Source organism: Oncorhynchus clarkii, chromosome 8 (assembly GCF_045791955.1).
Source record: "Oncorhynchus clarkii lewisi isolate Uvic-CL-2024 chromosome 8, UVic_Ocla_1.0, whole genome shotgun sequence".
NCBI lineage: Eukaryota > Metazoa > Chordata > Actinopteri > Salmoniformes > Salmonidae > Oncorhynchus > Oncorhynchus clarkii.
Genome location: NC_092154.1, coordinates 31,271,787 through 31,291,786, shown reverse-complemented (window position 1 = coordinate 31,291,786; position 20,000 = coordinate 31,271,787). Strand labels below are relative to the sequence as shown.

Sequence of the window (20,000 nt, the reverse complement as noted above, 5' to 3'; positions counted from 1 at the left end):
TGTGGGGTGTGTTTGGGTTTGTGAACAGAGCCCCAGGACAAACTTGCTGGGGGACTCTTCTCCAGGTTCATTTCTCTGTAGGTGATGGCTTTGTAATGGAAGTTTTGGGAATTGCTTCCTTTTACGTGGTTGTAGAATTTAATGGCTCTTCTTTCTCTCTCTCTCTCTCTCTCTCTCTCTCTCACTCTGTCTCTAGCTCTCTCTCTTTCTCTCTCTTTTTCTCACTCTGTCTCTAGCTCTCTCTCTTTCTCTCTCTTTTTCTCTCTCTCTCTCTCTCTGTTTCTCACACTCACTCTCTCTCTCTCTTTCTCTCTCTGTCTCTCTAACTCTCTCTTTCTGTCTCTCTGTCTGTCTTTCTCTCTCTCTCTCTCTCGCTCTTTATCTCTCTCTCTCTCTCTCTCTCTCTCTCTCTCTCTCTCTCTCTCTCTCTCTCTCTCTCTCTCTCTCTCTCTCTCTCTCTCTCTCTACTAGCGCTGACCCACATCTGTCTCTGTCTTGTTACTGAGGCCCGCTTCTCCTGATCGATTTGATTATTCTCTTTCACTGATCTTTCTTTTTATTTCTCTTTCCCTTTCTCTCTCTCCCCCTCTCTGTCTTTTTCTCTCTCTCTCATTTTCTCTCTCCCCCTCTCCCCCCCTCTCGCTTTCTCTCCCTCTCTCCCCTCACTCTCTCTTTCTCTCGCTCCCTTTCTCTCTCTCCCTCTCCCCCCTCTCTCTTTCTCTCTCTCCCTGTCTCTCTCCCTCTCCCCCTCTCTCTCCTTCTCCTCCCCTCTCTCTCGCCCCTTCTCTCTCTCTTTCTCTCTCTCTCTCACCCACCCACCCCCCCCTCTCTCTCTCCCCCTCTCTCTCTTTCTGTATCTCTCTCTCTGTCTCTCTCTGTCGCTCTCTCTCTCTTTCTCTCTCTCTCTCTCTCTCTCTCTCTTTCTCTCTCTCTCTCTCTCTCTCTCTCTCTCTCTCTCTCTCTCTCTCTCTCTCTCTCTACTAGCGCTGACCCACATCTGTCTCTGTCTTGTTACTGAGGCCCGCTTCTCCTGATCGATTTGATTATTTATTTTTATCAATTACGTCACCTCTTCCAATCGGGTGCCATATTAGTGTCTCCCCCATCAGGCCCCCAGTCAACTTTAACTGCATGAATGGCCCATCACCCTCTTGTATTAACTCAGATCCCACATCATAAAGACTGGGTAAGGAGGGAACGTAGGCGGCTGATCTAGTAGTCATCCTGTCTCTCTTTCTCAAAGTTTTAGTATTATTTTGGTTTCTCTTTCACTGATCTTTCTTTTTATTTCTCTTTCCCTTTCTCTCTCTCCCCCTCTCTGTCTTTTTCTCTCTCTCTCATTTTCTCTCTCCCCCTCTCCCCCCCTCTCGCTTTCTCTCCCTCTCTCCCCTCACTCTCTCTTTCTCTCGCTCCCTTTCTCTCTCTCCCTCTCCCCCCTCTCTCTTTCTCTCTCTCCCCTAATTTCCTCCTGCCATTCCTTCTTTATTCCTTCTTCATTAATGTGACCCATTGGCTGTCTGTCTTTTTCCAGGTATTCTACTCCTGATTAGGCCTTTTCACACTGTATACTTCAGGCTATTTTAGCCCCAGGCTAGACTGTCCCTGGGCTAAAATAACCCAGGCTAAGCTTTAGCCCTGGGCAAAGGATTTTCGCTTGTATTTTAAATCCCTGTGCTAATGGGGAAACACAACATGCCACCAACAGTCAGCATCTCTGACACATGACCAATGTTATCAACAATAGCATTTATTAACATGTTATTTCAAAAGCTTCTGGCCTAGCATTTGATTTCGGACAGTGATGGTTTGTATAAACCTTGCCGTCTGCCTGTCTGACAATATTATTATCATGGATATATCCAATTAAATGTCAATAGAAAATTAATGAAAACAGACGTAAATTGCGTGTTTGCTGCCCTTAGCCAATAGCAAAACAATATGTTAGGCATAGCAACCAATGATTTTGTACGGATTCAAGTATTCTGTTTTTTGTCTTCAGGATCAAATAGTATGAACTTACTTATAACATGCAGAATGCATTACAGCCATCACGAGCATATGTCATTTCATTGGCAATGCGGCTTTTGTGATTGGACAGTGGCCATTCTAGGCATTGTTATTGACCCTGTTTCACACTGGTTCCAAAAAAGTCGGTTCTATCCCTGTTCCCGGAGCAGGGCCAGCTAGCCCACTTTAGAATGTGCAAGTGTGAGCACTCTCTTAGCCCTGTGCTAAAATCTCTGTATTTGTATCCCTCTTTCTTTCTTTCTTTCTTTCTCTCTCTCTCTCTCTCTCTCTCTCTCTCTCTCTCTCTCTCTCTGTCCTCAGACAAGTTAAGCTTCATTTTGATGTATTGCACTTGTGATTTTATGAAAGTTAAATTATTTATAGTAATTTAATTTTAATTTGGCGCTCTGCAATTTCACCGGATGTTGTCGAGGTGGCTAGCGTCCCACTGATCCGAGAGAAGTTAAGCACTTACAAATTTGTAACATATTGTACGAATTGAAATTCTTAACATATATATTGGTTGACCTCAAGGACCTGCCATGGTATATTGCTTGTTTGATTTCTATTATGAAAAGCACTATAGAAGTTTAATTAGTTATTATTATTACTATCATACACATTGCAGAAAAAATTGCAGGATGTAGCATAAACTAAATGGATTTTCGGGGACCAGTTTTTGCTTGTGAGCGCTACTTTCAAAACTACTGGCTGATATTATACAAAATCACTTTAAATAAAGGTTACTATTGTCACTTTAATCCTGGTAGAAATATGTTATGTGCATTAATAAATAGGACATCATCAGAAAGGAGGGCAGCTGTTTGTAACCTGGCATATATAAGTACTTGATTAATTATGTACTCTTTTATTGCAATGCCTAAAATGCTCAGGAAGTTAAATAATTGCACAGATTAGAAGACTTTCTTGTTTACCCAACCATGGGACAGACTATGTTTGTTACAACACTCGGGACTCTGACGCTCTATTGGTTACACAGACTTTTTGGCCTCCCATCCTATTCTAACAATCTCTCACAATGTTACCTGATGAAATTGCTCTACAATGTGATCTTGTTGCCATCGAATGCACATTCAAATGTCATAAAACAACACGTCAGATCTCTCCCTGTCCTCTGCCATGCCCTGATTGTATTACTGCTGATGATATCTGGAAATGTGCATGTACACCCTGGCCCATCTACTGTTGCTAACCCCAATTCTGACTTGTGCTCTGATATCTGCTTCACTGATTTCTGCTCTCATTAAAGCCTGGGTTTTCTGCATGTTAACACTAGAAGCTTATTATCTAAAATGGATCAATTGAAAGTGTGGGTTCGCAGCTCCAATCTAGATGTGTTGGTCATTACTGAGACGTGGTTAAGAAAGAGTGTTTTGAATACTGATGTTAACCTTTCAGGTTATAACCTTTTTCGGCAAGACAGATCTTCCAAAGGTGGGGGAGTTTTTAATTTCGAAAGGCCTATTTCTATTTTGCCTTGTTTATCAACCTATTGGCTTTCTTGATGTCTTTAGTATTCTCTCTGGTATGCAATCTGGTTTCCACTCAGGTTATGGATGTGTCACTGCAACCTTAAAGGTCCTCAATTATGTCACCATTGCCCTTGATTCTGAGCAATGTTGTGCTGCTATTTTTATTGACTTGGCCAAGGCTTTTGATACGGTAGACCATTCCATTCTTCTGGGCCGGCTAAGGAGTATTGGTGTCTCTGAAGGGTCTTTGACCTGGTTTGCTAACTAACTCCCTCAAAGTGCAGTGTATAAAGTCAGATCATCTGCTGTCTCAGCCACTGCCTGTCACCAAGGGAGTACCCCAAGGCTCGATCCTAGGTCCCACGTTCTTCTCAATTTACATCAACAACATCGCTCAGGCAGTAGGAAGCTCTCTCATCCATTTATATGCAGATGATACAGTCTTATACTCAGCTGGCCCCTCCCCGGATTTTATGTTAAACGCCCTACAACAAAGCTTTCTTAGTGTCCAACTAGCTTTCTCTGCCCTTAACCTAGCTCTGAACACCTCCAAAACAAGGGTCATGTGGTTTGGTAAAAAATAATGATCCTCTCCCCACAGGTGTGATTACTACCTCTGAGATTTTAGAGCTTGCAAAAATCTCAGAGGTAGTAATCACACCTGTGGGGAGAGTACTTGGGAGTATGGTTAGATGGTACACTGTCCTTCTCTCAGCACATATCAAAGCTGCAGGATAAGGTTAAATCTAGACTTGGTTTCCTCTATCGTAATCGCTCCTCTTTCACCCCAGCTGCCAAACTAACCCTGATTCAGATGACCATCCTCCACTTGCTAGATTAAGGACACGTCATTTATAGATTGTCAGGTAAAAGTGCTCTCGGGTGCCTAGATGTTCTTTACCATTCGGCCATCAGATTTGCCACCAACGCTCCTTATAAGACAATTCACTGCACTCTATACTCCTCTGTAAACTGGTCATCTCTGTATACCTGTCGCAATACCCACTGGTTGATGCTTATTTATAAAAACCCTCTTAGGCCTCACTCCCCCCTATCTGAGATACCTACTGCAGCCCTCATCCTCCACATACAACGCCCGTTCTGCCAGTCACATTCTGTTAAAGCTCCCCAAAGCACACACATCCCTGGGTCGCTCCTCTTTTCAGTTCGATGCAGCTAGCGAACAAGCTGCAAAAAACACTCAAACTGGACAGTTTTATATCAATCTCTTCATTCAAAGATTCAATCATGGACACTCTTACTGACAGTTGTGGCTGCTTTGCGTGATGTATTGTTGTCCCTACCTTCTTGCCCTTTGTGCTGTTGTCTGTGCCCAATAATGTTTGTACCATGTTTTGTGTTGCTACCATGCTGTTGTCATGTGGTGTTGCTGCCATGCTGTGTCTCTCTTGTCGTGACGTGTGTTTTGTCCTATTTATTTGACGTTGATGTTTTAGCCCCTGTCCCCGCAGAAGGAATTTTGCCTTTTGGTAGGCCGTCATTGTAAATAAGAATTTGTTCTTGGTTGACTTGCCTAGTTAAATAACATTTTAAAAATGAACTCCTCTGGAGTTAGTTAGAAAGGAGTGGTAGCTGCATTAGAAATCCTGGTCTGGGTCTGGTCTAGACTGGTCTAGGTCTGGTCTGGGTCTGGTCTGGGTCTGATCTGGTCTGGTCAATCTTGGTTTGGTCTGGGTCTGATCTGGTCTGGTCTGATCTTGGTTTGGTCTGGGTCTGATTCAGTCTGGTCTGATCTTGTTTTGGTCTGGGTCTGATCTGGTCTGGTCTAATCTTTGTTTGGTCTGGGTCTGGTCTTGGTTTGGTCTGGCTCTGGTCTGGGTCAGGGTCTGATCTGCTCTGTATCTGGGGATGATCTGGGTCAGGGTCAGGGCTGGTCTGATCTGGGTCAGGATCTGGTCTGTATCTGGGTCAGAGTCAGGGCTGGGCTGGTCTGATCTGGGTCAGGATCTGGTCTGTATCTGGGGCTGGTCTGATCTGGGTCAGGGTCAGGGCTGGTCTGGGTCAGAGTCAGGGCTGGTCTGATCTGGGTCAGGGTCTGATCTGGTCTGTATCTGGGGCTGGTCTGATCTGGGTCAGGGTCAGGGCTGGTCTGATCTGGGTCATGGTCAGGGCTGGTCTGATCTGGGTTAGGGTCAGGGCTGGTCTGATCTGGGTTAGGGTCAGGGCCTGTCTGATCTGGGTTAGGGTCAGGGCTGGTCTGATCTGGGTCGGGGTCTGATCTGGTCTGTATCTGGGGATGGTCTGATCTGGGTCAGGGTCTGATCTGGTCTGTATCTGGGGCTGATCTGGGTCAGGGCTGGTCTGGGTCAGGGCTGGTCTGATCTGGGTCAGGGCTGGTCTGATCTGGGTCAGGGCTGGTCTGATCTGGGTCAGGGTCAGGGCTGGGTTTCCCAAAAGCATCATAGCATTAAGATCATCTTTATTCCATTGAAACTAAATGGACGAAAGATGATTTTAGTGCTACGATGCTTTTGGGAAACCTAGTGCTGGTCAGGTTCTGGTCTGATCTCTGTCTGATCTGGTCTGGTTCTGGTATGGGTCTGATCTGTCAGGGTCTGGTTCTGGGTCTGGTCTGGTCTGTACAGTCCTTGCTTAGTCCCCAGTTTACCAACCTACTATATGTACTACTACCACTTAGCACAAGCTTTTAACCAAAGCAAGTGAATCCATTTTTAATATGTGCATGTGATCCCTTCAGGAGTTCAACCCACTACCTTAGCTTGCTAGCTTTCTATGAACAAGAGCCGAGATGATCCTGCAGTCTGAGTCATAGGCAGGACAGACTTGATATTGTTACCCTACTATTATGCTGTTTATCAGCTATATTAACCCCTCTCTCCATGACCTCTAATCCCCTACTTCCAGTTCATCCTGCCTGTGCTGTCCCACAACATGAACCTGTTGTATTAACCCCTAATTCTCCTCCTGACCTCTAACCTCTAACCTCTCCTCCAATAGGAGTGTTTCCAGTTCATCCTGCCCGCGCTGCCCCACGCCATTGACCTGCTCCGGGACGCCGTGGTCAAGGTGAAGGAGGCAGTGGACGAGCTGGAGGACCTCCCCTCGCCCCCGCCTCCCCTCTCACCGCCCCCCAATAGCTCGCCGCGGCGCCAGACGGAGGACAAGGGCGTGCAGTGCGAGGAGGAGGACGATGAGAAGAAGGACAGCGGTGTGGCGTCCACTGAGGACTCCTCGTCCTCGCACATCACCGCCGCCTCCATCGCCGCCAAGGTAACCAATGGGGAGGTAAGGGAACGGGAAGTCTGATCAAAACTTCATGTGCAATGTCTACATTCCGATTCTCCACTTTTTTTGTGCACTCGCAAGACTCCTTTCCTAGATTTAAAAACATTGGATTGGTGTAAGCATTGGCTAGAGGAAGATTCAACAATGAAACCATGATGGGAAGTGTACAAATGCACACTGGGAAAAGGGTGGCGAATCGAGACATACAGTGTGTACAGTATATTCCTATGAGTACACCACCCTCCATGTCATCATTATTATTTCATACAACATTCTCATAATCATTCTGTACACATGTAACGCTTTTCATTCATCGTCCATTGAAGTGACAGTTGTCCATTTTCATTTTCCTGTCCCGTCCAACATCAGGGTGGATCTCTGGTCCTAATGTCATGGTAACAGGTTTCGGTCAAGTCCCGGCTCCATCCTGGCATTTTTCTCATTGTCCAATCATGGACATTCATTGGTAAGATTACATGCAATCCATGTTTCCTGGACACAGATGAATCCTAGTCATGGACTAAAAAACACTTTCAATGAAGATTGTCTATTGACTTTGCTTTTTCGTCCAGGACTAGACTTACTCTGTGTACGGTGAACCACCTCCATGTCTATTACATATAGATACGTCCTGATTCATCTCTGTGATCTATAATCTATCCTCATATCATCCTGAAAATCACATCATACCGTCCATATTGCCCAGTTTCATTCATTATTCATTCATTACTGTAATATCATCACACTTAGAAGTGGCTCAGTGGCTCTTGGCTATAGAAGCTGTCTGGTAAGGTTTACAGTGTTTATTCCACTGGTTTAGTTTAGGCATGGGGGTCCAAATGTATTGAGGTTTTATTTAGGAAGGAGGGTTAGGTTAAGGTTAAGTTTAGCTGTAATTTTTGTGAGGTTAAGGTTAGGGAAAGGCATGAAAGTTAACATTGGGTTAGCGTACTGTCGCCAGTTCCTTTCTTCTGGTCAAATATGCACTGCCTATAATTAGCACTGAGGCACAAGATGCTGTGCTATAGTGAAGGTAGTCAACGGGTCAGATGTGTAGCATGCTATCTAATATCTATCTAATGTGTAGCATGCTATGTAATACAAATTCTACAGTCATAATGGGCCATTATTTGAGTGTGTGTGTGTGTGTGTGTCTCTTGTTCTTTCTTTCTGTGTGTGTGTGGGTGTGTGTAGATCCCAGATAGCATCATCTCCAGGGGTGTCCAGGTCCTCCCCAGAGACACAGCCTCTCTGAGCACCACGCCCTCTGAGTCGCCCCGTGCCCAGGCCACCTCGCGCCTCTCCACCGCCTCCTGCCCCACGCCCAAAGTAAGGCCTTACACCCACACACACATATGTACGGACAGACGCACACGCACACACACACACACAGTCATACCATAGACAGACACACAGATGTAATTTCTCTGCCGAAGTGTTCTCTTCAGCGTCTATCGATCATCATGTGAAGATGGCGCCGACAGACATGGCTCTGCTTCTAGCTCCTAAGCAATTATTTCATAAGCATTTCGCTACACCCGCAATAACATCCGCTAATGATATGTGTATGTATACCAACACAATGTGATTTCATTTGATTTGATCACGGTGCTATGCCAAACCAAAGTGTGTGTGAAAGGGCCCCTGCTGTGGCTAGTATGGTAGTGGCTGTGTGTTTATGTGTGGGTATCCTTGTTTGCGTGGGTCAATAGCATTACACTGAATGAACCCTCTACCCCTCTGAACCCACCACACACTCACACGTCCTCCTCCATTCCCTACCTTAAGTCAACCCACTCCGGTTTCTCATGCAGATCGGTGTACTACGACGCGGGATAGAGCAGTGAGGGACAAGAAAGTGGTTCACCTTTTAGCCAGGTACATTTCTATGGCAATGAATCATTAAGAACTAACCTGCTCCGGGAAAGGCTAACTCGGGGCTAACCCCACTTATCCTGAATGAAGTGGTTGAGCTGCGATTTGTGGACCAATCAAATCAGATTCCCTGCATCCTCGTCTCCTTCATTCTCCGGACCATATTTGAGGAAGACAACTGATGAAATATTGTATTTATTCAATGTTCTTAAACGTGTTAAAAACTGTAACATTCAAATACGTATCACACTACATATTTGACTTAAATGACTTAATAAAATCATTGTATCGAGTCTTCAAAATATGTGGCTGTGCACTGATAGCACACCACTGTGCACCAGAGACGCTATTAACGATCCGTGTAATGACAGAAAGACGACACACTTCTATCTTATTTCCCACCATAGCCTCGTGAAATTGCAGGATAACTTTTCTTTCATTTTAATTTCGGCAAAAAGGCCAATCTGGCACTAATATGGATGCTGGTTTCAGCAACGTCTCACTAAAGAGTTAGGCGTTCGTCTAACCATGTGTGACATGCACACACAGTTACAAGCCAGCTAGAGCGACAACTGCCGGATCAATATCCACCTTCATAACATGGATGAAGCCTGAGCTGGAATGGGAAGCTAACTGAAGCTGGCTAGCTTTATAAAATCCTGGGGAGATCTAGACGGCATCATACTATACCACTATGGTCTCACAGTCAGAGATGCAGTCTATCTCTCACTCTCTCTCTATCTATCTCTATCTCTCTCTCGCTCTATCTCTCTCTCTATCACTCTGTCTCTCTCTATATATCTCTCTTTCGCTCTATCTCTATCTCTCTCGCTCTACCTCTCTCTCTCTCTCTCTCTCTCTCTCTCTCTCTCTCTCTCTCTCTCTATATATATATATCTCTCTCTCGCTCTACCTCTCGCTCTATCTCTCTCGCTCGCTCTCTCTCTCGCTCGCTCTCTCTCTTGCTCTATCTCTCGCTCTATCTCTCGCTCTGTCTCTCTCTCTATCTCTATTTCGCTCTATCTCTCTCGCTCTATCTCTAACTCTCTCACTCTATCTCTCTCGCACTATCTCTCTCGCCCTATCTCTCGCTCTATCTCTCTCTCGTTCTATCTCTCTCTCGCTCTATCTCTCTCTCGCTCTATCTCTCTCGCTCTATCTCCCTCACATCTTGTCTCCATGGTTCTCCTCCTGGACATTGGGCAAGTGTCATGGGAATAGACTAGGGGTTGCTATGGGAATGGCTGAAGGGTATATACAGTAGATTCCACCGCAGGTTCACAGGGTCGGCCAGGCTGACCACTGCCACATGTAGGTGGTATGTACAGTATGAGTGTCTAGGAACGGTACACTATGGAGAACGGAGAATATAGATACAGTGTTCAGAGAAGTAACACAATGGCTGTGTGTGAATATACACTGCCTGTGTCAAACAGTTGTTTGTTGTTGTTGGGGGGTGTCATAAGCAGACACATATTTGTTCTAAGACGTAGGATTATCTCAGTTTCTATTTTCGTAGTTGCCATGTCTAACAGTTCCAAGACGACTGACTTGGCTTACTTAACTTGGGGTTGTTGTGGAGCATTTGGTGCCAATAGCAAAATAGTTTGCTAAATGATTTGTTTGTTTCTTCCCTGCGTACCTAAGACCGTAGAGTCCTGGGAAACGGGATGTACAGTAGATTTTGAGCTGCCACCACTAAATGCCCAGTAGTGGTATTGTTTAACTGGTAGTGGAGGCAGTATGGTCTCGATAGCAGAACTGTATGTAAGCGGTGAGTAGGCGTTGTGCTACTGTCCCAATGTGTCTGTAGTTCCGCTGCAGTATGAGGTGAAGTTACTCTACCTCACTAAACTAAAGCCGTTTTTGTTAATGACCCAGTTTGAGTTGCTGCTTCTCTGTCAGGAGCTGCCGTATCCTCCACATTCTATAACCACATGAGTCAGCGCGACAAAGCCTGGCCAAATCTCTTCCAACAAAGTACATAGACACATACAGTAAATCAGGCGTGTACGCCGCTTTCCTAACTCACTTTGAGTATGATTATCCAATGTTCAGTAAAGGGCTTTCCAGACAGGAAGCAATGGGGGGAGCGCAGTTTGCCAAAATAATGCAGATTTCTATTTTCTCTGCCTCGGCTGAGCGGCTTTCACACGAGCACCACTGACCGCTAGATAGGATGTGCCACCCCAGGCCATGTTTGTGTGTGTGTGTGTGTGTGTGTGTGTGTGTGTGTGTGTGTGTGTGTGTGTGTGTGTGTGTGTGTGTGTGTGTGTGTGTGCGTGCGTGTGTGTGTTAGGCGCCTCTCACCACACGTTCTCACAGGTCTTCATGTGAAGGGGAAACAGCCTCTGCTGCTCTGCCTCCACACCACACACACGCCGAGCAGAGAGAGAGAGAGGCACCCAGATGCACTGTTCTAATGTCCAAACCTGTCTGTCTACACAGCACAGGAGCTGGGGGCACACACACACAGACTCACAAATAACACAACATGAAAATAAAGACACACAGACACAGGGATACCATACACACTACTCAGGCAAATCACACTCAGACATGCAGACACTACACATTCATTCTCACAGGCACGGAGTATCTCACACGCATGCATACGCACACACACACACACACACACACACACACACACACACACACACACACACACACACACACACACACACACACACTCCTACTGTGATGGTAGTGTAGTTGTACTCTTCCACTCTTGTGAGCATGTAGTGCAGTTACATAATGGTTGAGTTTGGATTAATGAAGCATATGGGAGAGTGTGTGTGTGTGGGGGGGGGGGGGGGGGGGGGGGTGGCAGTAGGATTTGACTCAGTGGGCAGTGGAGGGTTATGGGGGTTCTGATACACTTCTCTCTCTCTTCCTCTCTCTCAATCTCTCTCTTCCTCTCTCTCTCTTCCTCTCTCTCAATCTCTCTCTTCCTCTCTCTCAATCTCTCTCTTTCGCTCTCTTCCTCTCTCTCAATCTCTCTCTTTCTCTCTCTCAATCTCTCTCTTTCTCTCTCTCAATCTCTCTCTTTTTCTCTCTTTATCTCTCTCTTCCTCTTTCTTCCTCTCTCTCAATCTCTCTCTTTCTCACTCATCCTCTCTCTCAATCTCTCTTTCTTTCTATGAGGGGTTCTCCCCCTCTCCTGTCAGGGCTTTCCTCAAGGTAAGTCGAAAGGTTGAATCACACACACACACACACACACACACACACACACACAAACACATACACAAACAAACACACACACTCGCACAAACACGCACACAGACACACGCACGCATACACACAAATACACACACACACTAACTGCACATACAGACAGTCAGCTACTCTCACACAAGCACTGTGTTCCTACAACCAGGACTGAATGTATCCTATTAGTTCCCTCCCCTGACAGTAATCCTAATATTAACCCCTAACCCTAACCCTGACCCCTTTCAATATTATGATATTTACGTCAACAATAGATGTGGTAGAGGTCAATGGAACTCGACCCAAAACAATGTAAATGTCATGGAAACACATGGCGGAAGGGTCCTGAATCTCCTCATTGCCCCCCAGCAAAATTAGCCTACATTTTTCAAGACCCCTGCAATCTGCGCTGGCATGCTGTCAATGAACTTCTGGGCCACATCCTGACTGATGGCAGCCCATTCTTGCATAATCAATTCTTGGAGTTTGTCAGAATTTGTGGGGTTTTGTTTGCCCACCTGCCTCTTGAGGATTGACCACAATTCTCAATGGGATTAAGGTCTGGGAAGTTTCCTGGCCATGGACCCAAAATATCAATGTTTTGTTCCCTGAGCCACTTAGTTATCACTTTTGCCTTATGGCAAAGTGCTCCATCATGCTGGAAAAGGCATTGTTCGTCGCCAAACTGTTCCTGGATGGTTGGGAGAAGTTGCTCTTGGAGGATGTGTTGGTACCATTCTTTATTCATGGCTGTGTTCTTAGGCAAAATTGTGAGTGAACCCACTCCCTTGGCTGAGAAGCAACCCCACACATGAATGGTCTCGGGATGCTTTACTGTTGGCATGACACAGTACTGATGGTAGCGCTTACCTTGTCTTCTCCGGACAAGCTTTTTTCCTGATGCCCCAAACAATTGGTAAGGGGATTCATCAGAGAAAATGACTTTACCCCAGTCCTCAGCAGTCCAATCCCTGTGCCTTTTGCAGAATATCAGTCTGTCCCTGATGTTTTTCCTGGAGAGAAGTGGCTTCTTTGCTGCCCTTCTTGACACCAGGCCATCCTCCAAAAGTCTTCGCCTCACTGTGCGTGCAGATACACTTTCTTGGGCGCCCTGAAGCCTTTTTTACAACAATTGAACCACTCTCCTTGAGTTCTTGATGATCCGATAAAAGGTTGATTTAGGTACAATCTTACTGGCAGCAATATCCTTGCCTGTGAATTAAGCCCTTTTTGTGAAAAGCAATCCTGACAGCACGTGTTTCCTTGCAGGTTACTACCATGGTTGAACAATGATTCCAAGCACCACCCTCCTTTTGAAGCTTCCAGTCTGTTATTCGAACTCAATCAGCATGACAGAGTGATCTCCCTCCTCGTCAACACTCACACCTGTGTTAACGAGAGAATCACTGACATGATGTCAGCCGGTCCTTTTGTGGCAGGGCTGAAATGCAGTGGAAACGTTTTTGGGGGGATTCAGTTCATTTGCATGGCAAAGAGGAACTTTGCAATTAATTGCAATTCAACTGATCACTCTTCATAACATTCTGGAGTATGTGCAAATTGCCATCATACAAACTGAGGAAGCAGACTTTGTGAAAATGTATATTTGTGTCATTCTCAAAACTTTTGGCCACGGCTCTACATTGGGCCTGTTACAATACATCAATCATGACGGATTTGATGACTACCTACTTAGTTAGATCAGATGTGTAGAACCAGTATCTTTCTCCTATCCCCCAGGACATATGTTCCATTGACCTCCTTACCACATGTATGTCCATGTCTCCTCTATCTGTCTTCAAAAGCACCACCATATAACCTAAAATCAACAAAAATGTGAAATCCTAGAAGCATAATAATAACAGCTTCCATGTTGGATCAGCAGTGTGAAGATGGCTTTTGTGTTGCTTCAACTGGTTTTGGCTGTACATGAGGCTGCCTGAGTTAATGGTCTTCCAATAGCCTTTTGATGAATGTGTTTTATGGATGGAGCCAAGGCCAGGGCTTATCAAGCCACTTCCTCTTTCCTTCTCCACTGGAATATAAGTCACTATGAGAAGACTGTTATATACAGACCACCCCCTTGACCTCTATCTCTGGCCTCCTTAGAGGAGTTATGGCCAAGGCAAGGCTGTAGCTCAGGCACACACTCACACACACACACACACACACACACACACACGCACACATGCACACACACACACACGCACACATGCACACACACACACGTATTCACTCGGTGTACACACACACATACCACACACACTGTTAACAAACACACAATGACACTATGTGTAAATACACACACACACACACACACACACACACACGTATTCACTCTGTATACACACACACACTGTTGACACTCACACAATAACACTGTGTGTAAATACACATTCACACACACACACACACATCCATACACATCACATGAGTAGCGCTACTGTATTATTAATGTCACCACATTGGTCATGCAGAACAGCGTGAAAGCCACCCACGTTGTCGTTAGTCCGATCTGTAATCCAATTCACTAATGGATGCAGGATACAGCCCTCCACAGTGGGCTGGATCAATGAGTCCTTCCTAGTCTGTAGCACACTGTACTGTGGTCACTGCTCACATAGCCTTGAACAGAGATCCACTGTCTGTAGGTTAGATCTCTGTCTATGCTGTGGGTGTAGTACAGTGCTTGATGGGGTCTTCGCTACCGTAGCACGGTGGGTGTGTCTGTTCAGTACAATAGGTGTCTGCCTATGCCGGTGGTCCTCTGTAGCTCAGTCGTTTGAACATGGGGCTTGCGACGCCAGGATAGTGGGTTTGATTCCCGGGACCGGTGGCATGTACCATGTATGTGTCACTTTGGATAAAAGCGTCTGCTAAATCACATATATATTATTACAGTATATTTAAGCAATAAGGTACAAGGGGATGTACCACGGCTAAGGGCTGTTCCTACACGACGCAGCATGGGGTGCCTGGCTACAGCTCTTAGCCGTGGTACATTGGCCATATACCACACACTCACAACTAAGGGCTGTTCTCAGGGCCGACACGGAGTGAAGGGCCAGTAAAACAGCCCTTAGGATGGAGTTATTGACAATAATTCCCTGGTTTGAGGGCCTTATTGCTTCTTATTGCTTGTCATTGTTTCATTTGAGAAACTTTACAGTCTAGTCACGTATAGGCTGCATGGCATGGTGGAGATCGCACAAAAAAAACAACTGCTACATTGTTGCACAGGTCGGAGAGGAAGAGGGCAAGATTTAGACCAGCTGTTGCAAACCAAATGCTAGGCTAGTGTCATTTTTTACAGCGGAGATGAAGTTTATGAATTGCCCGGCTGGGCAGTGGGATAGTGGATGCACATTGATCATTCAAATGGAACCGTGAACAGGCATTATCGTGGTGAGTAAACCAATCAGCATCCAGGATTTTCTATAAAATAATCTTAGTTGATTATTTGATATATTTTTACATGTGATAAGGCCACACAGGGACACCTGTGATAATCTGAAGTAGCCAAACATGCCACCAGATGTCATGTGACAAAAAAATAAAACTTGACAGTTACCAGAAATATACCCTCCCTTTGCAACCCTAGGTTTGTCCTAAATAGCAGCCTAATCTCTATATAGTGCACACGGGACCTTATGGGCCCTGGTCAAAAGCAGTGCACTATATAGGGAATATGGTGCCATTTAGGACAAAGAGGGACTGTGGTCATTGGTACAGTAGCCTTCTACAGTGGATGTCTGTTCAGTACTGTCAAGGTCTGTCTTGCCGTGTCTATGCCGTGTCTATGCCGTGTGTGTAGTGTCTGCGGCCTGATGGCACTGGCTGCTTCCCAATGGCGTGGCGGTGGTTTTAGTAAGTGTATAAAACAGAGTGTGTGTGGTCGGGGGCCGACAGCGGTAATGTCCTCTGGCTCAGGGCGCTGTTGGACCAGGCTGCCAAGCGGCCCACCCTCCCTTCCCACCTTCCCACTGTCGACAGGGGATTTGTGTGTGTGTGTTTTGGACGGCACTCAGAGAATCTGTACCTACTCTGTCTCCCACTACCCCCTCTGGCACACACACTAATTTCTGAGAATGTCACCAGAGGCGTGGAGGTGTGTGTGTGTGTGTGGGGGGGGGGGGTCTGCAAGGGGGAGTGTGTGTTTGTGTGTGCGCTTGTGTGCATGCCAACTAAGGCTAGTGTGAGAAAGAAACCTTAACTGAGTGTTTTCTGTGGGCGTGTGTGTGTGTTTCTGTTTCTGCATGTTTTCCTCCAAGTCTGTGCCCTGCGGTAAGTGAAGGCAAACAGGCAGTAGGCAGCAGGCAGACGTGGGTCTCTGCTCTTGGGCTGTGTAGAGCCTGCTCTTGTTTTACAGCCTGTACCATAAAGGCTTTATTCTCCTGTGGAAGGCATAGACATGGGCTCTCAAACTCACACACCTGTGTGTGTGTTTGCGTGTGTGTGTGTGTGTGTGTGTGTGTGTGTGTGTGTGTGTGTGTGTGTGTGTGTGTGTGTGTGTGTGTGTGTGTGTGTGTGTGTGTGTGTGTGTGTGTGTGTGTGTGTGTGTGTGTGTGTGTGTGTGTGCGTGAGGCTGGGGTAACAGCACTGATTGTGAGTGTATGATAACCCTCCTCCAGCACAGGGAGGCTCGTAAAAGTGACTCCTCCTCCTCGGACCACTCGCCGTGTGGAGGATTTATGAGATGCACTGAGAGAGAGAGTTGAGGGAAAAATAGAGAGGAGGGAGTGAGAGAGGGAGAGGAGAGAAGGGGACAGAGAGAGGGTCGATGGAGAGAAGGGGGGTAGGGTAGGGGACGATGAAACGGAGGAAGAGAAAGAGAAACAAGCTACATTTTGAGGTATATCCTGAGCGTCATAGCAGTGCCTTGCCTCGGTAAGAAGGCCTCTGCTGCACTGGCTGTCCGTCTGCCTCTCTTTCTCTGTGTCGGTCTGTCCATTTCTGTCCTTACACTGTCTTCAAAATGTGTGTAAGCCCACTAGCATTCGTCATATCACTCAGTCACAGTAATTGTACTCCCTCTGCTACTCTGCTACTGCTACAATCAGTACAGAGAGAGAAAGAGGGAGAGAGCGAAAGAGAGAGAGGGAGAGAGAGAGGGAGAGGGAGAGAGGTAGAAAGAGAGAGAGAGAGAGAGAGAGAGAGAGAGAGAGAGAGAGAGAGAGAGAGAGAGAGAGAAAGAAGAGAGTAGAGGGACAAGGGATGGAGAGTGTCAGCCCCTCTACCATGTGCTGACAGACAGGCAGACACTCACATGGGCGCTGCACACCCACACCACCCCCTCCTTCTTATTCTGTCACTCCTCCTCTCCCTCTTTCTGTCTCTCTGTTGCTTTTCCTCCTGTTCTCCTTCTCGTGCACGCTGCTTCTCTGTTGCTCTTCCTCCCTAACTGTACTCTCTCTGTCTCTCTCTGCTTGCTCTGTCGCTCACACACACTCTCAGATTGCCTGTGTGTGTGTGTGTGTGTGTGTGCTCGTGTGCACATGTTGAAGAGCTCGCTCAGTGCTGACTCCACTCTGAGGATGGTAAGTAGTGTCTTTCCTCCTGCGGTTTGAGAGTGTGTTTCTGGACTGTGTTGTTGGGAGTGTGTATGATGGAGGATACTGTCTGTACATGAATTAGAGTGTTTACTGTCAGTATTTGTGTCGTGTGCCTGTGTGTGTGTGTGTGTGTACTGCATGCGCACGTGTGCGTCTACACGCATGGCCCAGTGTGTGTGGTCTGATGATGATGATGATGGTGATGATGATGGTTAGCCATAAACACGTACGCAGCGATGATGAGTCTGTGTGAAGGTAGGAAGTGCACAGGGATGAGAGAGGAGAGGGCGGGGGAGGGGACATGCGTACGTTGACTGCGGGGCTGGGGTGAGGAGGAGGGAAGAAGGGGAGGAGGGGGAGGTGCAGGACTCACGTGCCTAGTGTGGTGGCCGTGTCGCTGCAGTATTCAAGAGAGAGTGAGAGACTGAGGGTTACATAAAGGCAGGGGGAGGAGAGGGAGACAGAGACAGGCAGTTCCACTGGGCTCCATAGTTCCTCTGAGCCAGGGCCCTAGAGTAGGGTCCAGAATCGGAGCTGGTAGGGGACTGGATGGATGGAGAAATGGAAGGTATATACTGCAATACAGACATTACACTGTCTATTTAAAGACCAACAATTGCTCGAGATGCAGTGACACATGAACTCATAGATCTGGAAATTACAATGCAGTTTCTTACTGTAAAATGAACAATTTAAATTCCTATGAAGTGTTGAATGGAATGTAATGGAATTAGGGTTGGGCAGTATCCAGATTTTCATATCATCATACCGTCCTCCTCTCATCCCAAGAGTTATGGTATTACCGGCTTAGTACACAAAGGGGCGACAAAAAAACGCAAATATGCTAACGAGCGCAAACGAAAATGAACTAATTGCAAAGACAGCTCATAAACCCAGCTCATAAAGTTATACATATGTAGGTAGGAGCTACCTTTTACAAGCGGGTATGAACGAGAGACATTGTGGCGATGAACAGCGTTTTGACACATGCTTGTCTGAAGGAAGAACCGTACTGGCACTGAAACAGCATGTGTACACGCTGTGTCTGTGTGGACTCTGGAGTCGCTAGGGCAACAGGTCTGCCTGGTCTGATTGGAGAAGAGAGGGGAGGAGCAGACAGGCCGACAACTGAGTGGACAAAAAAACACAAGGAAATCAAGATACAGATAGCTCATCCAAAGGGCTTTGACTTCCCAAACACGGCAGAAAGCTAAAACAATATGACGCCCTGTCACCTCATTAATTCAGCCACTTGCTTAGAAAACTTGAAAGTTAAACTTACGGGTCGCATTAACGCAGAATTCTGTTTTTCACACAGGAAATAATTATAAAACACATGAGAAATATATTGATGCCAGATGTAAAATGTTTCAGTTTGTGCTTCAGATGAGAATTCACCAACAGGCATTATACCAGCACACTCTGACTGATATGGAGCTACTTTTCTTGGTGTTAATAGCCTACTTTTCTACGGTAAAATGAAAGATTAACTTTAAGCAAAACATTAGGAAATGTTCCCTGCTACATTCTTTCTATGATAAGCATTATCTTCAGAGCTTGTGCTGTTAGGTCACCTAAACTGGAACATGCTTAACACCCCGGCCATCCAACAATCTAAGCTTGATGCCCTTAAACCCACACAAATTTTCAATGAACCTACCAGGTACAACCCCAAATCCGTAAACACGGGCACCCTCATAGATATCATCCTAACCAACCTGCCCTCCAAATACACCTCTGCTGTCTTCAACCAGGAGCAGGCCTTTCTAATCTACCTGGCCCGGGTATCCTGGAAGGATATTGACCTCATTCCGTCAGTAGAGGATGCCTGGTTATTTTTTTAAGCGCTTTCCTCGCCATCTTAAATAAGCACGCCCCATTCCTATTTTGCAACAAAGCATCTTCACTCATGCTGCCAAACACACCCTAGTAAAACTGAATATCCTACCGATCCATGACTTCAGGGATGTCATTTACAAAATAACACTCTACTCAGCAAATTGGATGCAGTCTATCACAGTGCCATCCGTTTTGTCACCAAAGCCCCCTATACTACCCACCACTGCGACCTGTATGCTCTCAATGGCTGGCCCTCGCTTCGTATTCGTCGCCAAACCAACTGGCTCCAGGTCATCTATAAGTCTTTGCTAGGTAAAGCCCCGCCTTACCTCAGCTCACTGGTCACCATGGCAGCACCCACCCGTAGCACGCGCTCCAGCAGGTATATTTCACTGGTCACCTCCAAAGCCAATTCCTCCTTTGGCCGCCTTTCCTTCCAGTTCTCTCCTGCAATGATTGGAATGAACTGCAAAAATCACTGAAGCTGGAGACTCATATCTCCCTCACTAGCTTTAAGCACCAGCTGTCAGAGCAGCTCACAGATCGCTGCACCTGTACATAGCTCATCTGTAAATAGCCCATCCAATTACCTCATCCCCATACTGTTTTTATTTTATTTATTTTGCTGCTTTGCACCCCAGTATCTCTACTTGCACACTCATCTTTTGCACATCAATCACTCCAGTGTTTAATTGGAATATTGTAATTACTTCACCACTATGGCCTATGTATTGCCTTACCTCCCTTATCTTACCTCATT

General features: G+C 46.2%; 1 protein-coding gene across 16 annotated transcripts in view; it reads left to right on the top strand.

Annotated features, from left to right (window-relative positions):
- Positions 1 to 20,000, top strand: part of LOC139415270 (gephyrin b) — a 121,782-nt gene that overhangs the window by 71,445 nt on the left and 30,337 nt on the right. For 11 of the 16 annotated variants that reach the window (XM_071163261.1, XM_071163260.1, XM_071163259.1 and 8 more), the window contains 2 exons: positions 6,480 to 6,767; positions 7,962 to 8,096. In XM_071163261.1, the coding sequence (XP_071019362.1) occupies positions 6,480 to 6,767; positions 7,962 to 8,096 (423 nt within the window). The remainder of the gene's footprint in view (positions 1 to 6,479; positions 6,768 to 7,961; positions 8,097 to 20,000) is intronic. The other 5 variants (XM_071163262.1, XM_071163256.1, XM_071163254.1 and 2 more) reach the window with 1 other exon arrangement.